The 25902-nt window shown below is 45.7% G+C and overlaps 1 protein-coding gene across 1 annotated transcript in view; it reads right to left on the reverse strand.

Moving 5' to 3' along the window:
- The window catches only part of TRABD (TraB domain containing), a 125275-nt gene extending 99727 nt beyond the window's left edge, over positions 1-25548 (reverse strand). The window contains exons 1-4 of the mRNA XM_069627856.1: positions 25231-25548; positions 4964-5021; positions 2878-2956; positions 458-624 (exon numbers count right to left, since the gene is read on the reverse strand). Coding sequence (XP_069483957.1) covers positions 458-624; positions 2878-2956; positions 4964-4984 — 267 coding nt within the window. The 5' untranslated portion in view covers positions 4985-5021; positions 25231-25548. The remainder of the gene's footprint in view (positions 1-457; positions 625-2877; positions 2957-4963; positions 5022-25230) is intronic.
- Between the last annotated feature and the right edge of the window lie 354 nt (positions 25549-25902).

Consider the following 25902-nt stretch of genomic DNA (forward strand, 5'->3'; position numbering starts at 1 on the left):
GTTGTTAGATAAGAATGTTGTTGTTTTGTGGTTAGCTACCTTCAGACCCATAAAGTCCAATGAAATGTAAGAAATGCAGTAAAATTGAATAAACTGAGGGTACCTGTAAAATCCAGAAGTTGGTAAAAAAAGAACGGCTCAAAGGCCAGAAATCCTCACATGAAAGCAGGAAACAAAAGTATCACAGGACATTGTGGGAATGGGATGCACCCTAAAACCTTTCAACAAAGCGCCTGTCCAAATCTAATTGTCAAAAAAGATTGTACTCATGTTTAAACATTTTCAAACCCTCCCAGCCAGCAAAAGGGCATAGCCAAAGCAGGCCAATCTTATTACACTGCTTTTGAGAATCCCCACAAAAGGTGTATACCTTTTCCACATTGTCAGTCCACTCGGATCAGGACTGGAGGAGTAAGATTTAGCACAGAGTAAAGCACATTAGTTACTTGGACAATACCTTGACTACATCTCGCTTGCTGCTGTCGCTGAAGTGGGCGGTGCCAACTATATACACCTTGCCGCCATCTTCCGTGACTAGTTCCGTCACCGTCTCCGGAAGCAGCGGTTTCTTCTGTCTCTTCTTCATCTTCATCCCCCAGAGAATCTTAAAAGCATCTGCGTCAGCTAAATATTAAAAAAATAAAAATAATTACCAGTGACAGGACTCTCTGAATAGAACACTTTACTTAATGTTCACTTTAGAAAATGTAAAAGGTACAACTATACCACAAGTTCCAGAACTGTATTTTTCAATGTTTACGTTATTCTAAAGGGGAAGGGGAACCGCTTAAAAAAAATAATAAAGTACACGGGTCAGGAATGGTGTCAGCGCCTGAAGCAAGGACACATCCCTGGAACAGATAACGGGAGACACCCCATATGCAAAAAAGTGAATGGTTCAGCTGAGGGGTGCAGAAAACAGGAGGTATGTGAAAGTGGAGAGCGTCCAAAGAATATAGGTAAATCGAGGACAGAGGTGCAAAAAAAAAAAACTAAAAAAAAAAACTAATAAATTACAAAATTCTAAAAAAAAAAAAAAGGAGCATTGAGCATCAACAATGTGGCAATGAAAGGAGTGGCTGGCAAAGAAGATGCTCTCAACCAGCAAAAATGTTTCCAGTCGGAAGGATTAACACCTCTCATCTCAAAAAGCCAAATAGTCTTCCAGAGGACTCCAGTATATCTTTATCAGAAAATAATGCCAAGAGTGAAACTCGGTCATGATGCCCACAAAATGTTGGGTTGGTTTAACTATTTGTCTCATGAAATGCTGACTTTGCACAAGGGGAAAGCTACCCTAAATTTACACATTTTAGTTCATAGCTCTGTACAGTGACTCTATAGCTTTATAACAGCATGTGAACGCTGTGGCAGTCAAAGGAGGATGCAAGGTCAGTGTGGGGGGGGGGGTGTCATTGACTTGAGAACCAAAAGGAGCAGTCACCTTCTGAAGCAAGAAGTTGGGGTGCAGGCGTAGCAACATTTGCATGAAGGTCTCCCACCAAAGTGCTTGAATTTAGCCAACTGAATTGGCTAGGTAGTACTGGATGGGGGATGTTGGGCATTGGGTCAGCTGGTATTCCTGGTATATATGATTGGTATTCCGATGCCCTTTCCTGGAGGGCCTTGTGGATGATGCACATGTTTTAAACTAGGACCTTTTCATTGACATACAGAAATGTGATCGGAGCGACACAGCCTAAAGAATAAGCTTCCAGGTTCTGGACCAGGTATCTACAGTTTGTCAAAAGACTGTGTTGGTACCATAGCATACAAAGTGCTGCAGTACTTCAATTGTGCAGCAGCCACGGACAGGACGATCAGGTGATTGTAAGATATTAAAAGGAGGTTTGTCTGCGACATGCGCATATTGCAGGGACGGGCTGGGGAGACGATTTTGGTAAATGCATTACCTTGAGAACTTAATAACATTTTAACAAAGTATCCGGAGTTGGCGAGCTGAAAGAACAGCACTGGGACAAGACAAAAAAAAGATCTGGCTCTTGGCCTTTGGCAGCCAAGCACAATGTATTGTTGTGCAAGAATTGATGCATGTGTGTACTAGCTGTGAACACCAGATCCTTCATGCTGATTTACACGCAAGTGGGTTATCGTTAGCATGGATGCGAGACCCAATATTGTGGATGGTGTGGGTCATATTTAGCTTGAAAAAGACAGGGGGAAGGGGCAAGCCACGAGGCATTTGACAGGAGATATTGGCAGCTCCGGAGAGTAAGATGCCCAGCATGAATTCTTGAGAGCATCGAGCCCAATCCCTCCCATCCTAACGCGCACTTCACACTCACTAGGATGGCTAGTGGGTGGTCGAGGGGATTCAGAAGGCGACAAGTCAGCACAAGAGAAGGTAGAACCCATGCTCAAATTATACAATATCATATCTCTTCAGTAATATGTGCATGGTCGAAGACAGAATGGAAGTCGCTGAGCAAGTGCGGTGCAAGTGAAGATGTCTGCATGTTGCCTGGCGAAACTAAAGAACCTTTGAAGCCCGGGAAGCTCAAGAATGTGTCTAAAGTTGCAATGGTCTTGTGCAAGAGGGGAAGAGAAATGACATGATTGAGCTTTTGAGGAAATATCCCACACGCTTGCCTCAAGTTGGGGTTTACGTTTCATTTTTTAATTAGGCACAGCTAATGCAGGTCGAAGTGAGTAAACATTCCCTCGTACAGTCAAAGAAGTAGTAATGCATTTCTAGGGTGAACAACCTTAACCCCATTAACTGAAGGAACAAAAAAAAAAAAAAAAAGCTTCTGGTCTTGTAGGTCTTCACACACCACACACACACAAGGAACCAAATAAGGGTCTCGCTACTTTTCTTGATAGTAAATGTGGCTGCAGGTTCTCCCGAGTACATACATATGTTTGGCGGTATATCAGAAGCATCATTCGCCCCCTCCTCAGACTGTCCCGATGATGCCACTGGCTCCGCAGCAGTCTACACGAGAAAGAGAAGAGTATTTACAACTTTCAATTTCTAGACTCTTTCATAATTAAATAATTGCACAGTATAATGTGGTTTGTCTCAATTACAAATACAATGAAAGTGGCCTGGTCCTTTACGCCGAATCACCTCAGATTTTCAGCTGGTTAGGTTTGTTCCTTCCAATTTTAGGATTTAAAACCTTATGATCAGGAACAAACAATAACCGGCACCTTTACTAACCCACAGCCTATTAATAGTCAACATAGAAATGTTTCCCAGAGGATTGGTTTTTAGCATAGCCAAATAAAAATGACTCGGGTACTTTTAATCCTCACGAAGGGCTGCTATGGGCAGAGGGAGAGCTGCATGGGTGAAAGTAACTTTGATGGGTGAACATGCTAATAGAACAGTTCACATGCCTGGAGATTTCTAAACCCATTAACCACTAATTAGTCCGAAACCATTCAGCTGGGACGAAAAGGGCCTTATATAACCTAAAACTGCAACATAGCCAGACCTGATATTGTTCATCAACCGGTGCACAGGACTAAACTCTGTTTCACGTGAGCAACTGTGGAGTCTCATTTATTTTTAAGAGTCTTTTAGCGCATACTACTCTACTGCTGTGGGTCGCAGTCACATTGTTTCTTAAGACTTATTTTAAATAGTTTATGCATTTATCCAAAAAAGAGTATCAACTACAACAGCCCCAGCCAACACTTTCTTTACAATAATCCACATGTGTTCTGGATGTTTCAGTGGGCCTCGATACGGCCAAGCCGGTATACTGATGGTAAATCCGCCAGGATACCGGCAATGGTACCAGCACTCGGTATGGCGGTATTACCGCAGGAGTGATGGTGCTAATCCCCATTCGATTCCATGTGGGATTTGCTGGTATTATAGGCGCCTGGAATGCCAGCGATTTTGCCAGTAGGGTGGAAGTTTTCAACCACCCCACTGGCAAAGTAGTAGTTGGCCGGTGCTGAAACGTGTTGGTATACATTAATAACAGCACGTTCATTCTGCACCAGCCAACATGCAACGAGGCCCAGTACGTTTGAAAAGTCCCACAGTTGCTTACTTCGCAATGGCTGCCTCCTCCATTCTACCAATGTCCGCAAATTGGTTTCTTTCCTTTTATTATTAAATGGGATTGGAGAATTTCGACCTGTGTTGTTGCGGTATTACCCAAATTGACCTTTTGAACAATTGACCCAATTATAGTGGTCCTAATTGACCTTCTGCACAATTGACCTTTATATTATTTTAGTTATTTTATATATGTATTGGGTTGGTTTTGGATTATAAATAATATAAATGGATTGAGTGGGGGGTAGGATTGTGTGGGGTGTTGCGGGGGGTTTTCCCCCCGCATATATGTCCTAATTGACCTTCTAAATTAGGTAAATTCTCCCAAGGTCAATTGTGAAAAGGTCAATTAGTATACAACTGTTGTTGCAGACAGTCTCCTCACCCCCTTCGTGGACCAAGAAGATAATGCTTGGATATCTGTGAACCAACGATAATGCTTGGATATCTGAACCGGGGGATGTGTTTTAAAGTAATCAAACTCTTATTACATCTGATGGGCAAGCAACAAAGGAAAATTCATTCCTACTGAATTCAGAATTCAAGAAAAAGAATGAAGTTAAGGAGGATTGTTCTCTGGTAGGGGTGAAGTCACTGGCTATAGTTTTATTGCTAATTTGTGAGGTGGGGGTGGTCATAATATCCCTAATTTAGCATTGTGGGTGATGGTGGGTTTCTTGCCGGGGTACCAATGCATGCGTCAGTGTTTTCTAATGGCTGTGAGGTGAGGGTTCCACCAACACATCAGTGAATAGTATGTTTTGTGTACATTACTTGTGTACAATAGATCAACACAATACACAGCAATAGGCAAACACTTTGGCAACACAACAAATATACTGGGAATAATTCATAATGTGCAATGCTTTCTGTCAAGTGGAAACAGAACTATGCAGTAAACTCAAAACCTAAATTGTGGGCCCATACCTGCTCAGGGTCCTCCTCCATCACGCAAGAGCAGCACGTTCACCCAAGCAAGCAAGGTCTGTGCAGAAAGAAAACGACGCTGTGTTACAACTGTAAAATGATATTCAAGAAAAGGCAACCTAAGAACAACCCAAAGATTTTAAGACTATGTTTAGGAAGAAAACGAGTTACTTTATATATTCGTTTTTATAATGCGCGAATCAGGCCCTTTGGGATCGAAGTGCAGAACAACAGAGCAGACAATTTTTTCAATAGAAAAGTAGTTTTGCAGCTTTATATACACACACAGTACAAGGTCCTTTTGATCTAAAGGCACCGAAGAAAAACAATTCAAATTTCTGATTAATAACATAAATTGCCCAAAACCACCAGGTGAGCACGGGCAAAATTTGATGGGAGAGGGTGGGGAGTGATAATTTTTTTTTTTAATTTAAAATGGTAGTTTAATTTAAACTTTTCATTTGTTGATTTTACAATTACTACTTTCAAATGTCACTTGTTGCATATCACAGTGTTAGAGCACTAGACGCAAGAGGTTTATTGTCTAGTTCCAAAACGTTCTGTAAAAATCAGACTATTGTATAAATAGGTTTCTTTTCTTGTCCATTCAGAATGCTTCTCCATCGCGTTTCCGTGTCCATTTGATTTGCTGAAATATTAAAATGTGGTCCAAAGGTCAGCCTCTTGCTTGTTAGTTCCGGGCACACCATGAGAAGATGGTAGATTGGTTGGGAGGATGTTTAATCTTATCTTCATGTATATTGCCCGAATTGTTGGATCAGAAAAAATGGTTAAATACTCTGGCGTCTCATTGATTGCTCTCATATCAGTGGGACATTGTATGTTCCTCGAGTATTGTTTTTTGGTGTTGCAGGTCTTAATCCAGTCATTCTCCATCATTTTTTACTTTGCATGTTGGGGTCTTTTGGTGAGCATTTCAAGGGATATGTCCTCGGTTATCAACAACTGGCAAGCCTCTTCTTTCCATGACCTCAGTATCGAATTGTTCATCGCATTTGGATGGTCTCGCAAAATTTCTATTGCCGGTGTTTTTTCATCCGATAACAGTTTGCAGAGAACGTCCATTTGTTTCCATTGGACAATGGAGGTTATGGATTGTGTTGCAATTTCGTGGCGTATTCTGACCATTGGATAAGATGGTGGTAGATTCAGGATCTTGCGCCAAAAGATGCCTTCTAATCTTATCCAAGTTGAATCCTGTACATGCGGCATAGCTTTGATCCCATATGTTATTGTTGGTATTACTTTTTATTTGTAGTATGACAGTATTGGTTTGAATGAAAATATTCCAAATTTTCAGTGGATCACACATTTCTGCCTCGCTAGTGATTGCATTTTCGCTTCTAGGTTATCAATCCATTCTTTCTCCACTGTTGATTGGTTTATGGTGATTCCGAGGTACTTGAATGTTATACCTTCCTCTAGCCTGATGTCATCAATGGGCAGATACAGGGGTTTGGATTTCTTAAATGGTTGGGCATCACTTTTGTTTTGCTGATCTTGACCTGCAGTTCATTTATTTTCATGTAGCCACCGAACAGATGTAGGCTTTTCTGTAATCCAGACACTGTTTTAGCTAATAAAACAATATCATCCGCGTACATCATTATTGGCACCAGGATTGAGTTTATTTTTTGCAGATTGAGGTCGCTGTTTTTCATGTGTTCTTCAGTGCCTGCAGTATAGAGGTTGTATAGAGTTGCTGCCAGTGGGCAACCTTGTTTTCGTCCGTTATCAGTGTTGATCGTTGGTGTGGTAAGACCATTTTTTGACATTCTTACTGTTATGGAATTATTTGAATATAGTAGTTTTATTGGTTCCAGTATTTCTGCGGGGCAATTCCGTGGGGAGTGATAATGGTCTAAGAGCACATAGAAAATAAGGGCTAGGAATGGAACGAAAGAAAAATAAATGACACACCATACAATTCGAGATAGTCTTCTGAAATTCATGCTATCAGATGCTCATAGGTTACAAGTCATGAATATAAATGGCCTGTTACTGGATTACGAACTACGAGGGCAGAACAAGGCCAGAAAAGATTGATGGGGCAATAGTTCAGCTGCATGAAAGGATACAAAAAGATGGGTCCAACAGGTGTTGGAGAGATGGAACGGATAGCTCTGAGCAGTAATGGAGAAAGGATGGGAGAAGGATATCGCCAAAAAAATGGAACTCCAAGGCTTCGAGCCGTTGGCGGAAAGGAATAAAGGAGTGAATAAAAGACCAGAAGGGGCCAGTGAGAGGACGAAGGGGAAAAAAAAGAAATAAAAAAAAAAAGCAGAACCATGCTTAGGAGAGCCCTTCCAGCTCACACCCACGGTGTGCAGCAGGCTGCTACCAGAGGCAGCTGAGAACAATCAATGTGTTCTCCATCACTCTGCAGCATGAAGAAGCTGGGTTCACAATTAAGGTCTCTCCAGCTCTGTGCAGCCTGAGGATGGTATGAGCAATCAAGGTTCCGCCTCTATCTCTCTGCCTTCTGCAAAGCATACATCTACCCGAATGCACCTGGAGGTTTAAACCAAAATCCAGAATGCAACATGGAACGAATTCGATCCCTCATTGTAGGTGGAAAGCCAGCAATTGAATGCAGGGGCAGTTTGCACTTTTCAAAAGGGTAGTCATGCTGCAAACAATCTGTGAATTTCTGCAAGCATTGGCAGTAGGACCATGCACAGATATCTGAGAACTGGAAAATGCCAGGCAGAGTGATGGAGAACCCTGCTTCGTAGGACATTGAATAAGCCCTGGCAATGCCCTGGCAATGCCTTGGAACCATTCTGGGACCCAGGGTGAAGAGCATCTCGCCTGCGATTCCCTCCACAGTCAACTGAAGTCACTGGCAATCCATCGCATTCCTAGAAGGCAGCTTGTAGCACCACAAAGCAGGTTTGGATGGAGGACGTTTGTTTTTTTACTCCTGACGAGCACCCTTATCTAGTTTGGTAAGGCAGGGGAACCCCATAGTGATAGGGCAAACTAGGCCTTACATCCCTTTGATCAATAAAGATCCATACTGTATGATAGGCTCAAAAAACGATCGATAAAAACATTGTAAGTAATCAATAAGGAGTGCTCGATTTGCAAGAGAAAAGTTTTATTACATGTGAACATGGCCGGCAGGGTCAGTCAGCTCCATAAAACTGAAAAAAATTAAAGACACGCCTCAGTTTACTGTTTTTATAGCCGAAACCCACACACACACAAAAAAGAAAAAAAAAATACACAAGTACATGTTAATCCCACATGTCCTATTGGCTGGCACCCATGCAAAAATCTAAACACAACCTATGCAACCCAAACCCATCTGTCAGTAAGCTCCCCAATGATCATTTAAATGCCGCCCCCTACGACTGACCTAATTGTGTAGACAAAAGAAAAAAAAGACTTTTGATTGGACAACATTCTTGATATTACTGTTGCTACAATGGCTTTTTCCAATTGTCCAGGGGAACTTAATGATGTGCATGCCCCCCATCCCCGCCCAAGACGACCCAATCCTGAAGCAAGTGTGAACAGTGAAGTCAGTATCCTGTGGCAACAAAAAGTACACAATAGCTGTGTCCATTTTGTCCAATTTGATTCTAGCTCTGCTTGCACCATCTGCTTACAATACATTTTATGGAACCTTTGCCCTACGCTTGTTGTATGCGTGTTTTGACTTTGCCTGCGTCCAGAGACTACATTGGGCTACTCTGTGATGCTGTTCCCGTCTTCCCCGTCTGCTACTCCATCCCTTCCTCTCTTCTCTCTTCTTCCCCCTCTTTCACATCACCTATGGCGCTCTCTGTTTCTCCTATTTTCTCTAACTGCTGCTCCATTGACTAGCCCACTCTTTTCACTAGGTCTGGTAGGAAGAAGTTCATAAAGGATATCTTGGTCTCCCTTTCGCCGTCACCTACACCAGCGCTTCCTCCAGACAGACCCTTGCTGACATCCTCTTTGTCGTTCCTTCGCCAGACCTTTGGACTCCTCATATGGTCTCTGTGATATTTCCCTTCTCTTCACCCATTAAAGTGGTACCGGTGAGAGGCCCTCCTGCACCCCTTCCTCTCTTCCAGGGTAATCGATGTCTACCAAACATGGCACCGTCCTGGTCCAAGATCCTCAGGCCAATCTTCTCTTTGATAGACGCTTCCTGTGCCTCTTCCTGCTCCTGCCGTGCCCTCTCTCTCTCTCTCTCTCTCTCCTCTCTGGCTTCCTTGCCCCCCCACCTCTGCCTCCTCCTCAACTACCTTGCCCTCTCCTCCTTCCTCTGCCGCCCCACCTCGTGCTCCTTATACACCTCCGCAGGGCGTACCTCTGATTTGTACCCCACCCCAACCCAGAAGTCTTTCAAGGGTGGCAACCTTCTCCATATTGCCACTCGCGCTCGGCTGTCAACCACTCCTCTGACATCTGCTGCCTCCTGTAAGAGCTCGACCTTGATGTTCTCGGTCTCACAGAAACATGGCTCACGGCCAGCTCTGTCCCAGGTTTTGACACTCTCTTCCCTGATGGTTACAAGGTCCGCTCCATGCCTAGACCCAACCGCCTGGGTGGCGGCATAGCCTTGATCTTCCCCGAGTGGATTCCTACCTTTGTGGTTCCTGTGCAGGCTTTCTCCTCCTTTGAATGCCTGGTCTGTAGGCTTTCCCTCTCTCATGGTCACTCTCTCACAATTGCTACTCTCTATCGGCCACCTGGTCAGACTACCTCTTTCCTCTCCGAGTGGGCCGACCTCTCTTCCTCCCGCCTGGCCTCAACCGCTCAACTCCTCCTCCTTGGTAACCTCAACATCCACCTGGATGCTTCCTGTCGGTCCTCTGGACTCTTTGATGACCTCTGCGACTCCCTCTCGCTCTTTATTCTTCCCTCCGGCCCTACTCGCTGCAGGGCACACTCTGGATGTTCTGATCTCCTCAGACCTCCCCCTCTCTATGCCTCTCACCTGGAGTGATCACCCTCTCATTTCCTCCCATCTCTCCCTCTTAACCCCTCAGGCCAAGCTAACTCTTGCACTTCCACATACCTTTGCTGTCATCCGACCCATGATGCATCGCCTCGATGCCCAAGGGCTGTTTGCACGCTATATAAATTTAAATAAAGTTGAGGCTTTTGCCGTCAATTTCTCTCCCCCTCCTCCTCTGGCTGATTCACATCCTGACACAGCCCTTTGCATGCTCTACTCTTCCATCTTTGATACTCTTGATGTTCTTGCCCCCGTCATGAGGATGTGCTTGAAGCCCAAAGCCAAGTGCAACTCCTGGTACGACCCTGACCTAGTCACCCTTAAACACAAGTGCAGGGTGGCTGAGAGGAAATGGCTAGCTTCTTGTGCATCCCCTGACAAACTGGTCTGCCGCCTCCTCCAAAGGCAATACCGGATCTCGTTCCGCACCAAGAAGAGAGCCCACATCCAAGCCTGCGTCTCTGCGGCATCTAACAACTCGTCCAAACTCTTTTAAATCTGCACAGAGCTGGACAATCCTGCTGCAGTCTCTACCTCCCCTGTCCTATCCCAGGCACTCTGCATGGCCCTGGCTTCTCATTTCATCGCTAAAACCCATGACATCCTGACCACCCTCTCGTCCTCTCTTCCTCCTCACTCTCCTCTCTCCTCTATCTCCGGCCCCCCTGTGGCCACCTCTCTTCCTCCTTTCTCTGCCTTTCCTCTGTTCTACCATGACAAGGTTTCTAGACAAGTCTGATCTATTAAGGTCTTGTCAAAACAGGCCCTTCCCTGTTCTTCCAAAACCATCAAGGACGACATCGACACCCTTACTCCTGCCTTGGCTGACTTCTGCAACCACTCCTTCACCACAGGAGCCTTCCCTTTCCCCCTAAAGCACTCACTTGTGCACCCTCTTTTCAAGAAGCACTCCGCCGACCCATGCTGCCTGGCTATCGCCCGATCTCTATCACTCCTTTCCTGCGCAAACTTCTGGAAAAGCGGTCCATCTCCCAGCTTAATCTTCAAACTAAATCTGTTGATTGTCTCCATGACCATCAGTCTGGCTTCAGAGCTGCCAGAAGCACAGAAAACTGCTCTCTTGAAAATCCGTGAAGGCCTGCTCTCTAACCTCAATTCTAATCTCCCCTTTATCTTCATAATACTCGATCTTTCTTCTGCCTCCAACACTGTCAACCATGCCATCCTGCTCAATCGTCTCCGTGACAACCTGGCTATCACCGATCAGGCCATGGCCTGGCTGATCTCTTTCCACTCCGATCAAGCCTCCCAGGCCCAACTTAGGTCCTTCCTTTGCTCTATCTCACTCTCCACTTGTGGTGTTCCCCAGAGGTCTAACCTCTCTCCCTGGCAGTTCAACCAATACCTGGCCCTCTCGCCCACCGCATTGCGGCTCTCTGCTACAACTTACAGTGCTATGCAAATGGCACTCTGCTCATTTTCAGGCTCCCCTCTGCCACCTCTTCTTCTCTCATCTCTGACTGTCTGTCTGCTATCCAGGAGTGGTGTGCTGCCAACGATCTCTGCCTTAATGCCAATAAAACAGAGATTCTCCTCATTGGCACGCCTGCACCCACCTATCCAGTCACTCTCTGACCAGCCTCACTTGGCCCTCTTCCTGCTCCTACCTATGAGGCTAAGAACCCCTGGGACATCTTCGATTCCACACTCTCCTATTCTCCTCACATCTCCGACGTCTCTAAAAAGTCAAACTACGAGCTGCACCTCCTAAGAGGTATTCTTCCTTTCCTCTCCTTCCCCCAGAAGCTCAGTCTCCAGAGCTCTGGTTCTCTCTAGGCTGGACTATTGCGACAGCCTCTTTCTAAATCTGCCTGCTTCTACTCTCCGCCCTCTGCAACTCATCCAGAACGAGACTACAAGGCTTGTCCTTGGCCTCAAGCCCAGCAATCGTATCTCTCCTACACTGAAATCTCTGCATTGGCTTCCAGTGGCTGCGAGGATTATGTTCAAGATCCTCTGCATTATCCTCACTACTTTCAACTCTCTCTTCGTAAATACCTTCCTACTCGAGCTCTTCACTCCTCCAATTCCCTCAGGGTCAGTCGCTTCTCCAAGAAGCGAGATGGTGTTTGATGTCTTTCTGCAGCTGGTGCCTCCCTCTGGAACAACCTCCCTGCTTCTCTGAAACTTGAGAACCATCTCTGGTTCCAGAGGCACCTCCAGACGTTCCTCTTTGCTTCCATCCTCTCTCTTTCTCTCCCCTGCTGATCTCTTTCTGTTCTTGCATCGGGCATCTGGCTACCCTCCTATTTGGGGCCCAGATCCCTTGCCCACACCGACTTCCCACGCACTGTCTCTGGCAACCCTTGCACTTGGGTCTGTATCTGCAACCCTGAAGTCCCCTCACTTGCACTTATTGACACCCTTTGTCTGTGCTTAAATCATGCACTGCCACCCGATGGTCACACTACCTATTGTTGTTTGATCCTGTGTTGCACTTCTTACTCCTCCCACATTCCCCTTCCCTCTCCCCTGCACTAGCGCATTCTCAATGTCACTGGGCCTAGTAATATCATTATTTTATTTTGTCCTCTCTCGGACCCCTCCCTTACCCCGTTGCGCCCTGAAACACTTGTGTATGGGCGGAATATAAATAAAATATATATATATTTAAAAAAATCAATACTACTGTCTCATGAGAACAAACAACTTGGCATAACTCAGCGATTCTCAGACCTTGCAGTTCTACTTTTGTTAACACCTCATGCGACTCCAGTCTTGAAGCATGCTGCTTTCCTAGCACACATCCTCCCATAGCTCTCTTGGGAACCAGGTGGCTTCATAAAAACGCAGCTGAGGTACTGCTCTTGCAGACTAACTTTTCTGATTTACTTGCTCTATTTAACCCGTCAGCTGCAGTTCCAATATTCCTACCACTTCTCAATGGGGGCAGTATAACCACAACCATGTTCAATCTCCTAGCTAGGTCTTTTTCACACCAAAGCGTGTCCTTCCCCGCCATTCCATTTATCAAATGTTGGGACATAGCATTACCCTTCTCCTGCCTGAAACATCTGGGAACAGCTCATTCTTGCAACAATAACCAATCTTTGTGTGGTGCTACACTCTTCCTCCAGGGCCTTGGTCGCCTGAATACTAACTGGAGGGGAGGGTGGGGGGGTGGAGAGCAGGGATAAAGTATAATTAAACAAACAGAAACAGCACAAATTGTCCCCACAGGGAAATGGTATATAGGTTAAGCAGTGTGAAAATGTAGTGCAACCTTACTTACTCCAAAGAAGAGAAAATAAACATTGGAGTAAAGAATGATATAAGACAAGATAGAAACCAGGGAATAGATCAAGAAACCAAAAGAAAAAAGTTGGAGAAATAAAAAGTGTAATAAAACAAAACTTAAGAAAAACACCTATATATGGTAAGTACACAGATACCCTTAATATGTCTCGGTATACTGTGCACGAGCCAACCCCTAAACTCAGCCGTGGCTGACGCGAAGTTTAAGTACACTGAAGGGGAATTCCCTACTCTGTGTGGGACTGGGAAAAAAATTAAACAGGGCATAAGCTCAGGAATGCGGCCTGGTTCCCTGAATGACAGAAAGCTACCAACTCTTAACTGGGCCTAGTTCAATATGGCAGGGTTCTGGCTAAGATGGCTGTTGGCAATTCTGCTAATAATGATGATTTATAACGGCCCCACTCAATGCTTGTGCTACCTGGCACTTCAGCCATATACTCGACATTAACAAAAAGCGTGCCTTTATACAACAGTGTCACAATCTAATTCTCTTCACTGCAACAAAGACTATCTAATTCAGTGATGCTTGCTAGCAAACCTGTGGAGTGTTATAGGCCTAACTGCTAAGTTTAAGGGACATCATTTTGATGCCCCTCGTTTCCCCGTTTAATGCTTTCTAAGTGTGTATCAAATCTAAGTGCAATTCACACGTGGAGATAAAACAACAGATAGAAATACACAAACTATTTCTCGTCACCCTCCTGCAGCCGTGGTGCTTGCTCTACGCTGAAAGACGAGACACCCTGCTTCGCTGCACATCTTAATGAACCCCTTTCCCCTTTACTTACCCTGCACTCATCAACCTTGCTGTGAAGACCCCACATGGATTCTGCAGCATTCTGAAACACATGTTTAGACGCTGCCAACACCAGGCGAGTGGGGTCTTTTATTTTGCAGCTGTGTCTGTGTGCAGCAGGGGTGGGTTTGGTGCCGTTACTGTGACAAATAACTAGGAATTTTGTTCACGTCTTGTTCCTGCAGAAAACCTGACAGACACACTGTTGGGCACAAAATCCACAAGGCCCTCATGAGCAACACAGGAGGTCTGACAAGCTCACCAATGAAGTTCTTATACTGTTGAAAGTCAACTTTTTTTTTTTTAAACTGACAGCATATAAAATGTCACAAAGAAATAGTTGATAACTCAAAGAACAATGAAGTCATTAAAAATGTTAAATAATTCAAAAAATAAAGTGGAGCAAATAGATGCATTAGCACTTTGTTGCTTCCGAGTGTAGGACGTCCTTAAGAAGTCCTGCCTGATTAAGAGTCATAAATGTTCGCAGAGGAGACCAAGTTTCTGGTCCCTACAAACAGAAAATAGAAAAGAAAAAAAATCAATAAAATCGCCAGAATAGCACTAAATCAGGATCCGGTCAACTAGAGCAGGCACCAGATTAGACATTTTATGAATAATTACTGTGACAAAATTACTTCTGTCCCTCAGGAGTACAAAGATGAGGAGTGGTCAAACCGCGTACTCCAAATGAAAGAACCTGAAACCAACAGTGGAAATATGCTACTGCAAAACACAGATATTTCTGGCCAGCGGGAGCAATGGACTACTGAAGCACACATCCTGCAGGTCTGAGGCAACCAGGAAGTCACCAAGACAGGACATACTTCCAATAGATCCCAGTCTAAATGACACAGTAGTCCTGAACGTGTTGACATACTTCAGATGCAAAACAAACGGAATCCACCAGACACCTTCCCCAGCAAAAACAATGACCTAAAATAAAGAAAGCGCTTTCACAGCATTTTTCAGGTATCAGGCGTGAGTTTGCATTAACACGATGCAATGGACAAAATGGAAGACGCAGGTCTAAAGCAGACTTGACCTGCCTCTTCCACAAGGAAAGCTCTCTATCCTGGCCTTATAAGGACTTCTGTGGAGGACTAATCGGACAGACTACTGAGGTCAATCCAGCCATGCCACTACCTCTTCCTCAAGAAGTAGACCTGGAAGACTGAAATGATATATGGTGATAAAACATTCTTGGAGGGTTTAGCTAGTCAAATAGAAGATGGTATTAGCCTTTCTCAAACAACTTCTGACCAGTAAACAGAAAGCAGAGAAGACACATTCCGAGGTGTGTCACCTCTGAAAACTCGCAGCCAGTATAGCCTCCTGGCATCTGTTGGGGAGAATTCTCCAAAATGGCTAATTTCCCTTACCTACTGAGTCCCTCATCAGCTTTGCTGGATTTCTAGGATTTATTTTTTCACCTGGTAAGAGCGTGAGCCTTTTTTCCCACTCTTACATGTGTTTTTCTGTGTGTGTTTACCATTTTGTGTGTTCATAGACTGTGGAGCCTCACCTACTCCTTAGGCATCATATTTTTACTTTGTGTTACACAGCACCTTCAGTGCAGTGACACAGGGTTGTCATTTAGATTTCCCAACTCAGACTATTTTCTGGGACCGACTACTGTCTCCCAGAACATGTAAAGGTGCCATTGACTTTATTACTCTCTTTAAATCCACAGACCCAGTACAAACTATCTTACATAGAGTACTGGAAAGGGCTACTAGTTATCCCTTTTGTCTGTCATGGAACATTGTTTCTTTCCCTTTTCATTAAGACTTGGCTGGTGGCAGTGGTAACTACCCTATTTTTCCTACTGCGGTTATTGTAAAATAGCGCTGGTATTGTTTTAGGCTATTTTGGTAGCCTCGATTTTAAACCCGCTGGACTATATTTATTTTGATTTGGTTCCGGCTGGGTTTATTCGCCATTTCTTTTTGTAAAAGTCTTTCTCGTGTTTTTTCTCTATGCGCCAAACCAGGTTTGGTTCCTTAGTTCGCCATCCTTTTGCGGGCTTCTGCACAAAAGCCCTCCTTAGGCCCCTGAAAGTCTGGCTAGGCAGGATGTGAGGGAGGGGTTTTAGGACCCCTGCCATGGGTTCCCTTGGTAACCCGAGTTGCACTCCTGTTTGATTGGCTAGGTGACTGTCCCGCCAGGACAGCCACCCTACTGTATGATTGACAGCCGGGCTGTGTGAATGGGGGAAACTGCATAGAAAGCAGGTACCTGGGGGTGGAAAGGCAGAGTCGCCACTGGAACAAGAGAACCGAAGAGGAGCTGACAGAAGAGGACCCCTACCACGACTGAACCGCCCGGTGAAGCCCTGCTGCAGGTCCGAATCTTCAGACAATAGAGAAGATCCACCAGGAATCTTCTTCCCCTGAGCTGGTGGGACCAACCAGTTCACTCAAACTGCAAGCCAGGTCTCCCTCCTCTGGTCGAATTTGCTGTACAGAGCTACAGTGAACGGGATAGCCAGGAACGTCGGACTCTGCTTGGGTTTTAAGGAGCGCACCTTTTATTCGTTGCTCTGCTCTGCTGCTGGTTTCTTCCCTGGGCAGTGCAGGACCCTTCAGTCTTCCTACTTCATGGCATCCCGACAGTCGCTTCAGGAAACATGAGCCTGAAGGACCTGCCAGGAACGTCTGCCACAGTTACAGCTGCTTCTCCATTTTAAGGTACTGTTCAAATCTGGTTTTTCGTTTCGTCCAGCCGCGGTGAAAGTGTGTGAAACCTTTCGCAGAGGGCTTGTCCTTCTCTATTCTTTAAACTAACTTTTCTGCTGACCAACTCAGTCCGGAACTCTTGGCAACGACTTAACTGCGAACTACCCTGAACTGTGTGATCTTGAGCAAAAGACTTGTTCTAGTGACTTTGGCCCTAAGCCCTTTTGATTTGATTCCCTCATTGTATTTCCTTTTTCTAGATTGCCCTGCTTACTTACTTGTTGGTGCTGCTCAATTTTGGTCTAACGTTGTCTTTCCCTCCCTTTTAAATTATTGGAGTGCCATTTTGCTCACACTTCATATTGTCTTTAACTTGTCCAGAATCTATTGGGAGTAGTGGGGTGTACTAAGTGTGATTTTTCAACTGCTTTACTTTAGTGAAATGTTTTACAACTGATGTGTAAATAAATGTATATTCTTTTACTCAGAAACCTTGAGTCAGTGTTTGTTTGAATCATAGTAATTGCTGTCCTTTGTGTAACTATTGATACTGCTCACTTGCTCTTGAGATAAGTCTGGCTGCTCAGCCATCGCTACCACTTAACTGTGTAGTACAGGCTTGTACCAAAGGTGAATTTGTACTTTCACTTGTAGTCTTAATTGTGTGTGGTGTTCCCAAAGGGTACTGCATATAATTCTGTTTAACAGCATCCACGGTTTAAGAGGAAGTGGAAGCCGACGATCTGGGCGTCACCCACAATAATTGACAGAAATAAAACTTGCTTAAGCATCATACGCAACCTACCCGTACATTTAGACCAGTCCTCAGAGAGCTGTGCAATCCCCAATAAGCGATTGTTTGGAATAAGGAGTGCAGGTGGCAGCTCCAACAACCAGGTTACTAAAGTGATTTAAGGAAACCTCAACTTTGTGGTCTTAAAGAATAAATCTTCCAAGGTTGCTTTTTTGTGATAAAGGTCCACCTTTAGAACACTATGATAAAGATGGAGAGTAAAATCTGCGGCGATACCTCCGGATATCCGTTTCTTGCCGCTCACTATTACAGCCATCATATCTTAGCTAACAGCTGGGCCCATGGCGAATAGGAATACCATAAGAGGGAAGGGGTTGTTTCGGCTCAAACTCCACACTGAAACGCAGATACAGCACGACCTCCATCTTGATAAATTTGCCAAAAGACTCTTGAGAATCGCCCTTCATGTCATCATTTTGAGAAATCTTCCTGGAGATTCCTCCGCATGCACTTCCCTTCTCTCCAATACTGCATCAACCCTCCTCTCAGTCAGTTCTTGAAATTGATCCAAAGATACACAAAGACAAAGTAGAAGTAGGACGTAAATTAATTAGAACGGCAAATACACAAAAAAACGCTGGAGGCACAGGGAGAACTTGTACAGGTGCTGCAGGAAGCACTAGTAGGGGACGGTACGGTGCCAAAGGGAGAACTGGCAGCATAGGCCAGCCAGGAGAGAAATACACAATTAAATGCTGCGTCACATTCCTGGCCTCTTTCAAGATAAGAGTCTGTGGTGTGTTGCTTGTAATCTCTGCTCTTCCCTGCACAGAGCCTTGGCGGTAGAGGAGCACGATAAACATGACTCCATTCATCCAAGGGAAAGCCGTGCATGCTTTTGCACTGTTACTATATAGGCGGTTCAACCGTTTGTGGAAAGACAGGTGATGTAGTGTTAAGAGGAAGATCATTCCAAAGTGCAATATATTTATGTTAAATGGATTGGCAACTGCAAATTCGCCCTTGCAATGGCGAGTGAAAATGTACTCGCCGAATAAGGAACGGCATGCTTTGTGCGTGTGACGAAATGAGGGGGCACAGGGCTTTATGCCTGGCAACCCGACATTTTAACCCCTGCTTCTGACTCCAAAAGCACAGATTGCCAAACTAGAAAATAAAACACCCGTAGAAGCAGGACGCTCAACAGAAAGAAAAACACCGAGTATGCACCAGCTGGCCCTTTAAATAAGGTGCTCAGAAAATAACACGGGATCTTACTGTTCCTAGAAGAGAGAAAAAGAAAATCACAAAGAACACCACAGTGATGCATTGCCTGTTGCAATCTGTGTCAAGGCCGAATGTGAGATTTGAGGATGGCCTTACTCTTCAAAAAGGCGTTCAACCAGTAAGAGGGATAGAATAAACCTGAGCAAACACTGGCAGGACATACCATGTCCAATTTAGCGAAACGGTTTCTTTCTTTCTACATGTTGCAAACATTCAATGGCGCTTATGGCATGAGAGACAACAAGGAGCTGCATAAAAAAACTATGCAAAGGCAATGAACATATTGGATATTATAAACATGGCACCACGAGAAATACTGAAACGACTAGCCTCACGAGTCGATATCGAGCCTCCTTGCCGCGATCTCACATTAAACAAAGCCAGGGTGGGGGCGTCGCAGCATACTTCCTGCATGGGTGCCATTGGGTTCAAGAACAGCACTTCTGGCCATTCAACAGATGCACTTCGTGGGCCGAAGTCCTGGACCAGCATAGCTGATGACGAGGCAGCATTACACATACGGAGCAAAACTTTCTGAGCAGCATCTAAAAGCAGTTCAAGGGTAACGCCATCACCTGCTAAGCAACCCTGTGGAATGACCAGTACCTAGCAAGTTTCACTTGAACATGACAGGCAAACAATATCTTGAAGCCTACAAAATATGATCCAGGGTGGTTAAATGTCCTCTAGGTCTGTGCGGATACTCCTTCACACACACCCCTGAACACACAGAGCGTAGGCCACATAGGCGGGTTTGGCCTGGAGAGTCCAACGTAGCGCCTGAAGGTAATGAGGATCTCCCAGGCTAGAGGCGGAAGCGAAAACGATCCCAGCTCCAACCAATGGCATACCATGATTACCAAACTTAACTGATGGATGGCCTGTGTATAGGCCGCCTCCTGCCTGGCAAAATATGGAGCCAGGAGCTTCAAGTGGGTGGGAGGGGATGGCCAGTGCATTCGTGTCCCTTTCCTTTTTCCAGGCTGTGCTGTTTCCATGAACAATAAACGATTAGGGAAAACAGCACGCAATTATTTTATCGATGGTGTTTTTGCAGGTATTTTTTAATATACAATTTGAATGTTAGTTTGGTACCAGTGTAGCTTGTACTGCTACACCATGGGCAATAATGCTATACTTGACCCCAGGCCTAAAGTTGCCAATGTTGCCCTGAATGCTTGTTTTGGTATTCCTTGTCATGCCATTATAGCGTCATGCGATGCCCTACTATATGTGGCTTGATTGCTTGTGCCCCTCACTAACCTGCTCACCAGCTGGCTTCCCACCTTATACTATAATGTTCAAAGATGCCCTGCCAGTCGCTACACTGGGCTTTGCCCCTCAGATGTTTCTCCCTGGTGTTTCACTGGGACGCCCTACCCAATACATTGAGTGTCCTACCGTGTTTTGCATTCTGATGCCCAATCTAATTCTCCTGACCAGCTCCTAGATTTCACAGCATGCCGTGCTGATCGTAGGGGCAGCACAGAACTCTTCCCTCTCTAGAATCCATCCTCTAAAAATCCTGTCTGGAAATATTCTTGCCCATTCTCAACTCAGTGCCCACTGCTCCCACTTGCATAAACAACCAATTAATGTAATGTGCAGGGTTCACTGCCGAAGATACAAGCTTGCAAACCTTCTGGACCACTCTGCTACAGTAAACCACAACACACAGATTCCAGATACACCTCTTACACAGAGCAATTGTATAACCACAAATCAAAACGCAGAACGCTACACAACTACAACCAACTGACATCAGAGTCTGGGACAATGCATCTTAAAAACATGGGAATAACAAGAATCAGAAAGCCTGGAAGCTCCAATCACTGGGGATGAAATTCGGACGGCTATCGGGTGGTTGAAGTTAGGTAAGGCTCTGGGGGAGGATGGCTTCACATCAGGATTTTCTAAGTCCTTCCTTCCGGCTCTGCTCCCCTTCCGAACAACACTGTTTAATAATATTCTGACTACAGGGAAAGCGCCAGACTCTTTTACAAAGGCTCTAATCACTGTGATACCGAAGGAGGGCAAGGATCCCCGGGCGTGTGGCTCTTATAGTCCAATTTCTCTCTTAAATATAGATGCTAAAATGTACGCCAGAGTACTAGCCGCAAGGCTGGAGGGATACATGCCGAGACTTGTCCACTCGGACCAGGTGAGATTTGTGAAAGGGAGGCAAGGTGCCAACACCATGGAGGAAGAAGCTACATTTGATCAACAAGGTGCAGGGCTGGGAGGTCGATCCCACGCTTCTCTCCGTAGATACAGGGAAGGTCTTCAACAGGGTGGAGTGGGACTTTTGGAGGCAGTGCTTATTAAGTTCAGGGTAAGTAAGGGTCTCTTAAAGGGGCATAATGGCGCTCTACTCTTCCCCCAGGGCATGTGTGGCCGTGATTGGGGGATACTCAAGGTGGTTTAACTTGGAAAGAGGTACAAAGTAGGGGTGCCCCCTCTCCACAACTTTATTTGTATTATCATTGGAACCATTGGCCAACAGGTTGAGGAAGGATAGTAGAATTGAGGGGATTAGGGTGGGTGAGAAGTTGAATAAGGCAGCGATGTACGCGGAAGCCATGCTCCTCCATCTGGAGAAACCATTGACTTTGGTCCCGGCCGAGGTGGAGCGGATTGAGGAGTACGGGCGCCTGGCAGGCTTTAAAGTTAATAAGAGAAAGTCAGTACTGTTTCCCCTGTATGAAAGTAAGGACAATGGGCCTCATTCCAGGTTTGGAGCTAACCATGGAGTAATTAGCTCCATGGTTGCCTCCGAAACTGTCCCAAATCCGGCATGGTGAATGGAGTAATTACCGGTCCATTCCAGGGTTGGAGGGACCGGTAATTCCCCATTCACCTTTTGCCCTTCCCCATTCCCATTTCTGCCCCATAGGGCTCAATGGGAATGGGGAAGGAGGTAATTACGGCACCGTAAATTATGGTACCGTAATTACCTCTGAAGTACCTTTGCGGGTTCCGTACTTTACTCCTGCTAAAAGCAGGGAGGTAAGGAAGGACCTGCAAAGGGACCTCGGAATACAGAGGTAAGGGATTACCGGCATCGGCACCCTTACCGGTGCCGGTAATTCCTTACCTCCAACCTCAGAATGACCCCCAATGACTAGAAAGCTTTCAGGGAGGTCAACGTGGGGTCTTTAAGGTATCTCGGTATCAATCAATGTTCTCCCTCCACTCCCACTCCCCTACCCCCCGATGACAGCTTTGAAGAAAGATTTGGGAAAATGGAAGGCGCCATCTCTTGGATGGGGCAGCTGAATGCGCTCAAGGTGGTAGTACTCCCCAAGATCATGTATCTGTTCCAGATGCTCCCTATTCAGATTCCCGAACTCTACTTCAGAGTGACCAAGGGGACTCTTTTACGGTTCTTGTGGCAGGGGAAGAAACCCAGAGTCGCTAGTGATGTCCTGAGTCTTCCTAGGGAAGGTGGGGGTGTTGGGCTCCCATCTATACTACAAGGCCACCCAGCAAAGAGTATTGATTCCACACCTCACGGGACAGAGGGACCTACAATGGGTGGGACTTGACAATCATTACTTAAGGCCTGCAATGGTGGGGGAGTGGATATGGGTGCCCAAGTCAAAGTTAACGTGTAAGATACATGAGCACCCAATCCAGTGCACTATTTGGAGTATCTGGAGACCAGGTAAAGGGATGTCTCGGTTTAACATTGTGGCCTGCACCTTTAGGCCATCTTTGGGTCCCGGGAGTTCAGGACGAATTCCCAGATCCGTCCAGATTCCAGGCATGGTATGAGGTGGGCCTGGAAAGGATCGGACAATTGTGGATGGGTAGGAGATTTATCACGATAGTGGGCCCTGGGGATAGGTACACTCTCTGCCTTTTCATATTGGTAGCTCAAAGGAGTCTTGACCAAGGAGGCATGGAAGATAAGATACAGAAGGAGCTCACCCCCTTCGAGAAATTACTGGATACACTTACTGAGTCCAAAGGAGTGATAGGGACGCTGTACAGGGCCTTGGTGGATACGAGAAGGGGGTTGGTGGATGGGTTGAGGATGAAATGGGAGAGGGACATGGGGATGAACTGGACCCACAATTGTGGCCCCGGTTAATCAATAATGTATCAGGGTGTGAGCCCATTGTGCTGGCATGAATGTGGAGCGAGAGCAGATTATTGGTTTATGTGGTGGGGATTAAGTTCCGACCTGGATCAGGGATCTGGATGAGATTATTAGTTTGAAGGCTCCTATGCTGGTCCTCTTTGGGTTGGAAGAAAGAAAGGCAGAATATATTTGGGTGTCGCGTATGGTAAACAGCCTTCTCCTGGCGGGAAAGGCGTGCTTGGCAACACATTGGAAGGGAGTTCTGTTGCCAGGGAAGAGGAAATGGATTAACGTAGCATGAAATATATATGTGATGGAACAAACAACAACAGCCCTCCATGGGGATCAAGGATTGATGGAGGCAGAATGGTTGGACTTCTGTTTGCAATATATACAACAGGGCAACAGAAACATAGAAGGGGAATAGGGATTGGCAGGGGAGGTCAATTACCCAGTGATGAAAACAGGGAGAAATTATACCAGAACTGGAATTGAACTACGATTCTTTGCAACGGGAAATGGAGAGTGGAACAATATGCGACTAAGAGTGGAGAATTGGTCAGATCAGGAAAGGGAGCAGGGGGTGTTGCAGTTAAAGCACATCTTGTAGGATTTTTAAGTTGCTACCTTAGGGCCACTCGGCCACATTGCAAACATCCCAATGAATATGTCAATAAAGTAAAATTAAATAAAAACACGTAAATGCAAGTCTCGCTTTTGGACAGCAAAGCCTTTGTGCTCTCAATACAGGGCACCTAAAAATGGGCCCAGACACAGAGCTCAGGGTACTTGCTGGCTGCATGCATCAGCAAAACAGCAAAGCTATTTTGCATTTTTCTTATCTCCCCGCTAACTTAAACGGCACGTTCTCTCTTTCGGATCTGCCAGAGGGCCTGGAGACAACGAAAATGGCTTTGGTGAGTGGTATAAATCCCAATAACACATGGAGGTGGACCATATAGTTCAACTCTCTGGGAGGGACTATTGTTTTGTAAGAAGACAATAATGTGATGTGGCTGGCCAGGAGCCTGTTTTGTCAGATGACTGTTCCAAAACATTATGGGACTGTGACCAGGAACATGGACAATTAAGTTATCTTGTGCAGTTTTGTTCGCAGGAAACTGAACATTTTTGGAAGAATGTTCCCACAGTGCATCATAACAGTAAGACAGGCGCATTGGTGGGGCGTCCAGTTAGCTTTAGTGACTGGCATGCAGCATAAGAGAATAAGGACGACATATTGATGAGCAAGCATTTTGTGATTTTACAGTCTCCGACAGGTAGATTTGCTGATTACAAGCTCAGGCCTGTTTGGACGAGGGAAAACCAGCTAACCAAAATTGAAATTGTGGATATTAAGGTGTAGTGAGACAGTTTCGCCCATATAACCAGGCCCTCCAAACTTTGCATTTGCTCTCATTGGCTGCCAGAGTGGAGTTCAAATTAATGTGTACGATGGATTATGGAACTTCAGTAAAACAGATACTACCATCATCAAGAAACGCAACACCTATCTCCCAACCTGTAATTTACGATGAGGAAGTGTTAATAATCTGCTGATAACACCAATATTTCTAAAACCTACGGTGGAGTGGACCAAGTCTTCACACCTAGGAGTAAAAGTGTGCAACTCTCTCCTGTGTAATCTTAGAGCAACAGTAGACCAGTGAGTGTTTAGGACACTTCTGAAGACCCACCTCTTCATGGAAGAAGCTGAAGCACGACGATCTGAAATGTAGCTCCTACTGGGGGGGACCTCAGGGGGCAAGGGGCTGCCTCTGAGGTAATGGTAAGCACAAGAACATATTTAGAATATAACAAAGCAGTAGGTTAATGCAGGGCATACTACAGTTCAAAGTGTGTGTGTGTGTGTGTGTGTGTGTGTGTGTGAGGTTTAAGGATATGTGGTTGGCTAAGGAGCGGGGTATTCGGATAGGTCTTGGTTGGGGACTGGGTGGATGGTGGGATGCTGGAGAGAGAAGCTGTCCGTTTGGCTGGTGAGGTGAAGAATGAAATGGTGGGACTTGGATATAGGAGTTAGGCAGATGCCACTGAAAAAGTCTGTTTCCTACTTCCCAGTGTATATAGAGTCATTGTATTGCAGGACAAGAACCATTTTAAAGTTTTAAAAAGACATGAGTGAAAACAAATATGCAAAAGAAAGTCCACCAGAGTTCAGTGGACTACTTGAATGTCGAAGAGTCGCTGAGCAGTTCCAGGAGGCTATACACTCTAGGCTGACCCGCAGCCTAGAGCTACAGTCGGGCACCGGAGCTGTCATACATACAAGGCATGCCCTGGGGCACAGGACCGGGAGCCTCAAGTGACCCGCTCCCGGATGAGACGTGCCACAGGCTTCCCCGGGGCGCCAGCCACGGGGGCTCCCAGTAAACACGCACGACAGCCCACCTCACCTGCAGCGCTGGTGGCCCGAACAGCAGAGCGCTTCTCCAGGAACTACACATGAGCCCAGCTACCAAACATGTTCTATTACTCATTGCTCCCAGGACACGCGGCGAAAGGCATGCCGGGGATTGCAGTCTCCGGCCTGGCCGCTTCACGCTTGCCGGCCGCGCAAGTCAGCCTGACGGGTGAACTGCAACCCCCAGCATGCCAATCGGCAGCAGGCACAGCCAGCCTGACACCCGAGCACTATCAGCGGCCGGCGCGTCGACTACCAATGGGCTGCTGTTGCAGCTAGTCCCTGAACGTGCGCGATGCTGCGTCAAGGCGACGTAAACCATGGATGGGGCGCCTCACAAGCGTCTGACGTCACCCATTGGCAGGGGCGACGTGTCTGCCGTCTAGTCGCAGGCTAGTCACTGCAGACCTGCCCTGTGGTTGCTGACAGCAGCATTAAAACATAAATTATGATAAAGATTTTTTTAGTATGTTTTAGTTCTCCTTTCTCAGTGCTTTTTTATTACACTTAGGGCCTCATTGCGAATTTCCGTCACCACCACTTGGTCTGGTGGATTTACTGCTGGATTACAAGTGATAATGGTGTTAGTCTCCATTAATTTGGAGTCCGTAGGACTCCATTGGGGATTTTGGTGGAATTAACGCCACTGTAATTTTGCTGATTT

This window comes from Ambystoma mexicanum, chromosome 12, assembly GCF_040938575.1.
Source record: "Ambystoma mexicanum isolate Mex_15411 chromosome 12, UKY_AmexF1_1, whole genome shotgun sequence".
Classification (NCBI taxonomy): Eukaryota; Metazoa; Chordata; class Amphibia; order Caudata; family Ambystomatidae; genus Ambystoma; species Ambystoma mexicanum.